Source organism: Lactuca virosa, chromosome 3, assembly GCF_052849685.1.
Source record: "Lactuca virosa cultivar CGN04683 chromosome 3, Lactuca_virosa_CGN04683_v6, whole genome shotgun sequence".
In the NCBI taxonomy this organism is placed as follows: domain Eukaryota; kingdom Viridiplantae; phylum Streptophyta; class Magnoliopsida; order Asterales; family Asteraceae; genus Lactuca; species Lactuca virosa.
This window is the reverse complement of record NC_136428.1, coordinates 45902374-45912475: the sequence shown is the minus strand read 5'-3', so window position 1 is coordinate 45912475 and position 10102 is coordinate 45902374. Positions and strand designations below refer to the sequence as shown.

Sequence of the window (10102 nt, the reverse complement as noted above, 5' to 3'; positions counted from 1 at the left end):
GGAATCCTCTATGGCCATCTTTGTGTACGTTGTTTGACTTGGTATTCCGGGTCTTTAGTGTAGTTGAGACGACTCTCTGTTGAGAATAAGTCTTCTCTTGACTATTTCTGCACATGTGTTAATTAAGAACGAAATATAACCGTTATAAATGTTAGTAAATAATAATAACGGTAATAGTCGGGATCCTGAGATAGTTGAGGATCATGAATATTTGATGAGGTTTGAGCATCCTGGATGCTTTGAGGATCCTAATCCTAACAATCATTATCTGTGAAAGACCTGTGTATTGCAAGACGTTGGTAATTCCCACACACCCCTTACATATACTTGTATATGTCACATTAAGGATACCGAAATCAACTTGATTTTTTCTTATAAACTTTAAGTTTTAACTTCATTAGTTGTAAAAGTATGAATGAAGCGAGAAAGGAAGGTGGTGTCTATAAATGTGTCTCCCTTAATCGGATTCCTTTAGGTATGGTTTTTGAATGAACACAAAAAACCTTTATTGATAAGTGTGCAGAAAAAAACAGTGACGCCTCATACCGAAAAAGAGTGGTACGTATGAATTGTGATCATCAATTTTGGGAAACTTAAAATTTTTGTTGATTTTTTATTGATACTAATGTTAATGTTAATATTAATGTTAATTATAGACTGAGTACTTCTACAGTTGTAATTTCAAAGATGAAATTAAGTTGTTAAGTACTGTCGCAACACAAGATCATTGGGAAGCAACTTATGTTCTTTGAATGATTTACATATCCAAAGGACATCTAGCATGCAAACAAGGTCTTTTATATACTAAATACATGTTTTGTTCATATAAATTTTCCTTTCTATTGCAATATAATCCATAATGCAAGTAGTATAAGAGTTGAATAGGGTGATGACTAGGATTGAATATGAGTTGAATAGAGTGTGAGTATGTTATGGAGGAGTTGAATGATCATTAAATGGTTCAATAGAAGGAATAAATAATGGTGATTAGGATTGAATAATGGATTGTGAGTGTTGTTGTATAGATTTTTAATGGATGACGTGACAATCCTTTGAACTCTATAGTGTTCAAGGATTATAGATGCCCTTAGTCATATAACCCTCATCACAAGAACAAATATTTGTGGATATTTAATAAGATTTCTTAATTTCTACAAGGTCCTCATTAGGTAACATACTTTAACTTAGTTTACTATGTGTATTAAAACTTTAATTTTTGGCTATTTGTTGTTATGTGTATGATATGGTGGACAAAAGAAACCTGTTATATATATTGGACTAAAATTGTTATTTATTTTTCATGTGTAATTATAGGTTTGGACATACTGGATAATTGTTTTGATAGATTGACGGTATATGATCCTGATATTGTTGATTGTTCAAGAAAAGTTAGGGAATTCTTACAAAATATATTTGTTCGACATAAACCTTCAGAAGATCAAGTCATAACTTTAAAATGTGAAGACCATACTGTCGCAGACGTCACTGATGAATTTGTTGAGCTTAATCATCATTTGGATTTTCATTGTGTTTGTAAGTGGTATCAAGAGTACATTAGTTTTTGTAAATTTGTTAAACATCTTCATTAGGTAAGTACATAACAATTTATGGTAAGAATGAATGTAAAACAATACTTTTTTTTGGGTTCTTTTTGTTGATTTGAATGTGAATAGCTACTAATGTGTAAATTAATGCAACTAAATATCTTATTGTAGCATAAATGCATGTGTTAAGTTGTAATTTTCTCATGTTAGTTATATACTTATTTAACATTTAACAAATCATAAGTTAAATGTGATCATTTAAAACAACCATTGGGAAATAAATTCTCACAATTTTAATGGTTAATTTATTATTTGAATTCATTTAAAAACAACTTATTAACTTATGGTTTACGGCTTCTTGACAAGTTAATAAGTCAAAAAACATGTTTGTCAATATGAAAATGACTTTTAAAATAACATTTCATTAACCCTTCAAAAATGAGATTTCAATAAGTTAGGATTTCTACCTTTTCAAAACTCCATATATAACATTTTGAGTTGTAAAAGAGAAATACCCCTTAAAACAAGTATAAAGCTAAAGACAAACAATTTATTAACTTATTAGACTTGGATGGTTTGAACTGGTTTACTGGACTTGGATAATGGATTTCATTTAGCCAATTAAGGTACATATAACATAAAAAAAATTAAAAAAAATTAAAAAAAATAAAAAAATAAAAATAAAAATAAAAAACTCGTTAAAAAATATGACATTTGGCCACCGTTGCACGACTTGTCACGCGTTTTTTCATGTTAGAAACTTTAATATAAGATTTAATCACTTAAAATGAAACTTCAACACCTTATGTCTCTCTTAATAACCTATACAAGGTAAATGTGCATATAAAATAACAAAACTCGTTAGTAAAGAGGACATTTAGCCACCGTTTTCGGTCGTCGCACGACTTGTCATTTTTTTTATGTAAAACAGATGTTAATGTATGAAGTCTGGTTTGCAATGGTGATTCATTTTTAGTAAAATTGCATGGAAAAAATTATGTCAATTACTTTATGACCTTTAGTGATGAGAAATATGAAAAATAAGACTACTTAGTTTTCAAAAACTGACGTCATAGCCCAGTTTTGTACTAGTGTCTACAAGAAATCAAGACATCAAGATATTCAAGGGAATCAATGTAAATATGATTTTGCTTTAAAGTTTGGTAATTCTATCTCTCTCGATAGTTTAAATTCATACGTATGAAAGTAGGTTGCTATAATAGTAAAACCTAGATCTATGGTGCATGTACACTTAGGGTTATTATTAATTGTTTCCGTTGCCTAAAATCTGTGTATAGATGCATAGAAAACCATTCATAAATGATATCCAAATGTTCTTCAACGACTTACATATGATACATATATTAATAAGAAAGTGTGGTGGTGGTGATCTTAAACTTGTTTAACATTGGTGTATCCCAGAACTTTTTGAATAACTTCATTGTGGTGGAAGCACTAAAGAAACCTAGTATTTTGGCATCTTTAATATCCAAACCATCGTTTTGCTTTGCAAATAAAACAGTGTGTAGTACGTATTTAACTTCATGGTAATGTTACAATTTACTCTGGGACTCGGCGAGTTGGAGGCCCAACTCGTCGAGTAGACTCGACTGTTGGAACGGGGGTTTAAGTGACCTACTCGACGAGTCGGAAGACCGACTCGACGAGTAGGAGCTGGCTGGACAAAACCCTAATATTTAGGGTTTGCACCCTATTTAAACACTTTATCTTAGCCTCCATCGCCCCTATCACTCCCAGAGAGCTGTGTATCGAAACCCTAGCCGTTTTTGTGTGTTCTAAGGCCATTTTGGTGCATTTGGTGGATTGTAAAGCTTGATATGAAGGAAGAAGCTTGAGAGTTCGAGTTGAGGCTTGGAGATCCAGAGGTTTTGGTCCATATCCAGCTCAATCAAGGTAAAATGCCCCTGTCTTGGTCTTCCATGTGTTTATTCATCCTTAGAAGCTTGGACTTTGGGTACATTTAGGGCTTTCCAAGCCATTTTCAGATTTGTGAGGTGTTCATGGAATCTTGACTTCAGATCTGATTCATTGGAGGGGTCTCATGGCATAAAGGTGCCAACTTTAAGGACATGAGACCCCATGCATCCTGGAGAACACCTTTTATGGATTTTTGAGCCAAAGACCCCATGCATGTGCACCAAGTTTGGAGCTTTACGTGTAAAATGGACATTAGAAGGCCAGATCTATGGTTTTGAGGTGTTAAGACTCATTTAAATCGACTGTATAGTAATGGTCAAGGTTGGACTCGACGAGTCGTTCTTGGGACTCGACGAGCCGGGGTGTATTGACCACCAAATCCCTTTTGTGGATGGACCAGTTGTTAAGATGGAAAGTCCCTTAGTTTTTTAGACGCGTAAAGAGGCCTGGGAATCATAGGACTCGGCGAGTGTATGAACAGACTCGGCGAGTCCAAGGTAATCTCCCAAACTTGAAGATGAACTCGACGAGTTGTTCATACAACTCAGCGAGTCATAGACTAGATGTATTCGTAGGAGAGAGATGAACTCGACGGGTTCAAGGTCGAACTCGGCGAGTCGGATGAAGATGGTCCCGATGGTGATTGAAGTAGAACTCGTCGAGTTCTTGACAGACTCGACGAGCGGAGATAGGGATTATATCGGGTTAGAGGAGTATGGGCTCGACGAGTTGGTAGGCCAACTCGGCGAGTCAGGTCAACTGGATGTTGACTTTGTCCAATGTTGACTCTGACTGAGCTTGAGTTGACCCTGGTTAGGGTTGTATATTCTATGTAATGACTTGGAAGAGTTATCATGTAGGGATTGAGGAGTCGGGGAGAGTTGACTTCCACATTGAGATCAGTGCAGACACTACGCGACATCGAGGTGAGTTACCTTCCAGTAGCGGTGGGTCTACGGCCACAATGCCGGCCCACCAGTAGGAGTTATATGTTGGATGATTGTCTTTATGATATTGATATGGGTTTGCTACTACCTGATATGTTTATGTGCTAACATGATATGCTATATGTGATAGTAGTAGTAGGGGGATATAGCCCCAAGTTCGGTCGTTAGGAGCGAAGGGTAGGTCGGGCACCCCAGAATTGTCTGACAGTATGTTTATGCTATTATGTGGTAGTAGTAGGAGGTGAAATAGTCCTCGTGTGTCGGTCGTATGGGCCGACGGGTAAGTCAAGCACCCCAGAATGGCTTGACCTGGGTAGTCAGGCACCCCAGAATTGTCTGGCAGAGTATGTGTGTTATATGGTAGTGGTACCGGGTGAAATAGTCCCCGGTGGTCGGGTGAAGTAGACCGGCGGGTAAGTCAAACACCCCAGAATGGCTTGACCTGGGTAAGTCAAGCACCCCAGAATGGCTTGACCTGGGTAGTCAGGCACCCCAGAATTGTCTAACAGTATGTTAGTGTATGGTATGTGGTATGATGGGGGAACTCACTAAGCTTTGTGCTTACAGTTTACAGTTTTGGTTTCAAGTACCTCTTCAGCGAAGGGGAAGGAGCCGGCGCGGTAGCGGCACATCACACACACTCCGGATTCCGCACTATGATAATCTTGGGAATGTACTCAGATTTTTATTACTATGGATGATATGGTTTTGAGACACGTTGTTACAATTTTATAAATCGAATTGATGTTGGTGATGTTTTTGGGTAAACTATTTTACGAGTTACTTAATTAAAAATGAAATTTTCGGCCTTGAATTTTGGGATGTTACACAGTGGTATAACTATTGTTCTTCAATAGGATTATAGTTTAGCCCATGACATTAGTTGTGAAGTTGGAATGACTTGTGGTGGATGGTTATATGATAATGACATATCACATAGTTGGTAGCATCGATAATTACTAATACGATGTGATTTTGGACCAATTGGGTGTTCTACATTTGGTTTCGGGTAAGATTGTAAGAGATTAGAACAAAATGACTATAGTGATATAGCAATGCAGCATAATCGGGCAACATGGTGAAAAGGTCCAACATTTGAAGCAAAGTGGTCCGACTAGGGGACTTGGCAGTCGGTTGTGGCAGTATACGGGTCCGATTAGTTCTTTTGTTTGTTGATTATTTACGATTTTCTACATAGGATTTGGAAATGTTGCGGGCAAATTTAGGATTTATAATGTGTCGTAGACCTAGTCTGAAGCAATTATAAGATTCTTGGACAATATAGGTGGGAGTAATCGGAAAAGAAGTTACAACTGATACATAATTCTTAAGGTTTAAACGGTTCCTAATTAATGTTATGATATGGTTTACAAATCATATGCAATTTGTTAACATTGAGGAAGCATAGAGATCGAGTTTGAGGAAGCAGAGAGATTGAGTAGGAGAATCGATTACTTGAAGGGATTCAGCCTTCATATGTGTTGGTGAAGATAATTGAAGAAGAGTACGGATATACAAGAATACATATAACCAAAACACATATGGTAAAAGCCTATTATTATGGTAAATTACAAAGGTGACCCCAAAGTATATGGGCATACAGAAACTTGATGCTAACATTAATAATATAAGATATCAAAGTGCAATATTTTAGTCAAATAATACGAACATTAACCTCCCATCAAAATTTCATGATGCCCATAAGATTTAAGGACGAAGCACATGCTTCAATCCACATTTAACTTCTCAAACATGAACATCGATCATGAGTGTGTGTATATATATATATATATATATATATATATATATATATATATATATATATATATATATATATATATATGTGTGTGTGTGTGTGTGTGAAGTTCCAAAGTACCATGGTTTTTGCCTTCTACATGCAACTTGTTTCATGTAAATACTAAATTAATCTGACACTAGCTTGCTTTCAAGCACAAAATAACATTTCAATGCCCAGGAAACTGATTTGAAGGAGTTCCATGACTCTCATCCACCACTTCTTACAGGAGATGAGTTGCATGATCATCCATGCAGCCTTATTTGGTCACTATAAAGAAAAAGATCTAAAAGCAAGCATCAAATGATGAGAGAGAGAGAGAGAGAGAGAGAGAGAGAGAGAGAGAGAGAGAGAGAGAGAGAGAGAGAGAGAGAGAGAGAGAGAGAGAGAGAGAGAGACCAAACTGCAAAATTAAGGGACAGAGCAACTCCAAAGAGCAATAAATAATGGACTAAGAGTGAGTGTTGGAATACTTTGAAAGAAAAAGGATGGGGACCCACCATGCATACAAACTAGGCCTACATCAGATTCTTTTGATATCCTCGCCTTTTCTTGACTATACTTGTATATATACTTGTGTTATGCAGTTAACAAAACTCAACCTAAAACTAAAACAAAGTTCTTTAACTTCCTCTGCCCTCTCATTCTCTCTATATCGAACAAAAAAGAAAAAAGCATATAGACATCATAACCACTTGGCCAATGGCCACGTCCCCCACCTCTGTGGTTCCAACTCCTGAAGATAGAACTAGTACTACTACTACTACTCTTTCGAATCCCATGGAAATGATGAAACCTCCTCATGAAAACTCTACTTATGTTGCTTACCCAGTTCACCTACAGCTCGCCTTATACCCCATAACTTTAAAGGTCTCTCTCTCTCTCTCTCTCTCTCTCTCTCTCTCTCTCTCTCTCTCTCTCTCTCTCTCTCTCTCTCTCTCTCACACACACACACGAAAGAACCACAACATACAAAATAAGTCTTGTTGTTTTTCTGATGTTGTTATTTATCTGCAGTTTGAAGATGTTGTTTATAAGGTTAAGTTGGAGCAAAAAGGTACATGCTGTGGTGGAACAGCGAGGACGAAAGAGAAGACGATTCTGAATGGGGTGACAGGGAAGGTTTTCCCAGGGGAGATACTGGCAATGCTTGGTCCATCAGGCAGTGGTAAAACGACCCTCCTAACGGCTCTAGGAGGACGCCTAGCTGGCAACCTATCAGGAAAGATTTCATATAACAGTCGCCCATTTTCTGGTTCTATGAAAAGGCGAACAGGATTCGTGACACAAGAAGATGTTCTTTATCCTCATTTAACTGTGACTGAAACCCTTGTGTTCACTGCTATGTTAAGGCTGCCGAAAACTTTGACTCAAGATGAGAAAGTCCAGCATGTAGAGCGAGTTATAGCCGAGTTAGGGCTAACTCGGTGCCAGAACAGCATGATAGGTGGCCCACTATTTAGGGGTATTTCCGGTGGAGAGAAAAAGAGGGTGAGTATTGGCCAAGAGATGCTCATCAACCCAAGCTTGTTGTTGCTGGATGAACCGACCTCCGGTCTAGACTCCACCACCGCTCAACGGATCATAACTACCATAAAGCGGCTTGCTAGTGGAGGACGAACCGTGGTCACAACAATTCATCAGCCATCAAGCCGGCTCTACCACATGTTCGATAAATTAATCTTGTTGTCTGAGGGCTCACCTATCTACTATGGACCTGCATCTACAGCTATGGACTATTTCTCTTCCATCGGGTTTTCCACTTCCATCACAGTCAACCCAGCTGATCTTTTACTAGATCTTGCTAATGGTAAATTTCATCTTTTTTCCTTTGTGTAAAGAATTAAAGTGGGTGTTCATTATTGTACCTCCGAGAAAACAAACAAAAAAAAGAGCAAGACCCCACCTTTACACTACTACTGCATTGATAGATTAACCAAGTATATAATTAAAACAAAGTATATAATTAAAGCCGCCTTTATCATTACAAAGCATCTTATGTTCACAAGTTGACATAATTCAAATCTATTTCTAACCATTTATTAGCTACTCATGAACTTATATACACTTAAACGACAGGAATTCCACCTGATTCCATGCATGAATACGAGCAAGGTGAAAACACAGAGCAAGAGCGGAAGTCAGTTAGGCAGAAACTCATCACTTCTTATGAAACGAACATCTCAACAAGACTTAAAGCTGAGTTATGCAGTCAAGATGCTAGCAAACATAACCACGCCAAAGATGGTTCGATAAGAAATGTGAAATCAGAACAATGGTGCACAAGCTGGTGGCACCAGTTTAAGGTGCTCCTTTTGAGGGGGGTGAGAGAAAGAAGATTTGAAGCCTTCAATAGGCTTCGAATTTTTCAAGTCATAAGTGTCGCTGTATTGGCTGGGCTCCTGTGGTGGCACACTCCAACATCCCATATTGAAGATAGGGTAAGCATTATATATAATCACAAAAGTCTTTTATATATATATATATATATATATATATATATATATATATATAATCATTATTCCAAATTAATGATTATATATGTAACAGGGAACCTAAAACTATTTTAAATTCTCTTTTTTATTTTTTACAGATAGCAATGCTTTTCTTCTTCTCTGTTTTTTGGGGATTCTACCCGCTATATAATGCGGTTTTCACTTTTCCACAAGAAAGAAGAATGCTTATAAAAGAACGGTCATCTGGGATGTATCGTCTCTCCTCTTACTTCCTTGCAAGAACCACCGGAGACCTGCCACTTGAACTTGCCCTCCCCACTGCCTTCACCTTCATACTCTATTGGATGGGTGGGCTAAAACCCGATCCAGCCACTTTTGTCCTTTCCCTACTTGTTGTACTCTACAATGTCCTTGTAGCCCAAAGTCTTGGGTTAGCCATTGGTGCCATACTTATGGATGTCAAACAAGCCACAACTTTGGCCTCAGTTACAACCCTTGTTTTCCTTATTGCTGGAGGATATTACATACAACAAATCCCTCCTTTCATAGTCTGGTTAAAGTACTTGAGCTATAGCTACTACTGTTTCAAACTTCTTCTTGGGGTTCAGTACAATGAGAATGACTTATATGAATGCTCAAAAGGGGTGTACTGTCATGTTGCAGATTTTCCGGCTGTCAAATCAGTGGGATTAAATGATCTACCTGTAGATTTGCTGATTATGGCAATGATGTTGATTGGTTATCGACTTGTGGCTTATATGGCATTGCAAAAGGTCCGGTGAAGTAGGTTTACTTTAGGACCAATTTTCTTGAGGAAAAGTGGAATTTCAAGAGCTTTGCCATTTTGTCGGAATTGAAGAGAAATAATATTAGATTTAGACCAATATAAATTGCTACAACTTTGATAATTTTCCAGAGATGTAGATGTATGACCACTCATGTGGAAAATATTTACACATATATATCTAACTCAGCAATTTAAATTCGAGGATATAAAAGAATCCTCGTTGATAATAAATATAATGTTCTAAATTTCAATTTTGCATATTTGTCAATAAACAAGGCCAACGTTCCTTAGGGCTACCTTTGGATTAATATCATGAGACTTGATAACGACTTTTTATGGGACGAGACAAATTATCAGAGAATATTATCTGCAGATACTAAGGATTTTTAAATCGGATGTTATTCATGTATTAATGTATGTGATCGCGGAAAGAACCAAATCCAAGATGCGAACACACTCTAGGAAGAAAACAAGTCAACTCAAAAAACATGGTTTCAAATTGTTATAATAACAAAATGGCTAAAAGCCTAACACAAACGGCTGAAAATTCCAATCCAATACAGATTCATATAACGTCTATCGCACACTTGCTGGATCAACTCGGTAGTCTTAAGCACCATCTCGGTACTTCCCAT

General features: G+C 37.2%; 1 protein-coding gene across 1 annotated transcript; it reads left to right on the top strand.

Annotated features, from left to right (window-relative positions):
* Positions 1–6831: 6831 nt before the first annotated feature.
* Positions 6832–9775, top strand: LOC145165589 (ABC transporter G family member 14-like). The gene is made up of 4 exons (XM_079084336.1): positions 6832–7094; positions 7242–8034; positions 8304–8665; positions 8818–9775. The coding sequence occupies exons 1-4, from the start codon at positions 6927–6929 to the stop codon at positions 9460–9462; spliced, it is 1968 nt and encodes a 655-aa protein (XP_078940462.1). The 5' UTR covers positions 6832–6926; the 3' UTR covers positions 9463–9775.
* The last annotated feature ends 327 nt before the right edge of the window (positions 9776–10102 follow it).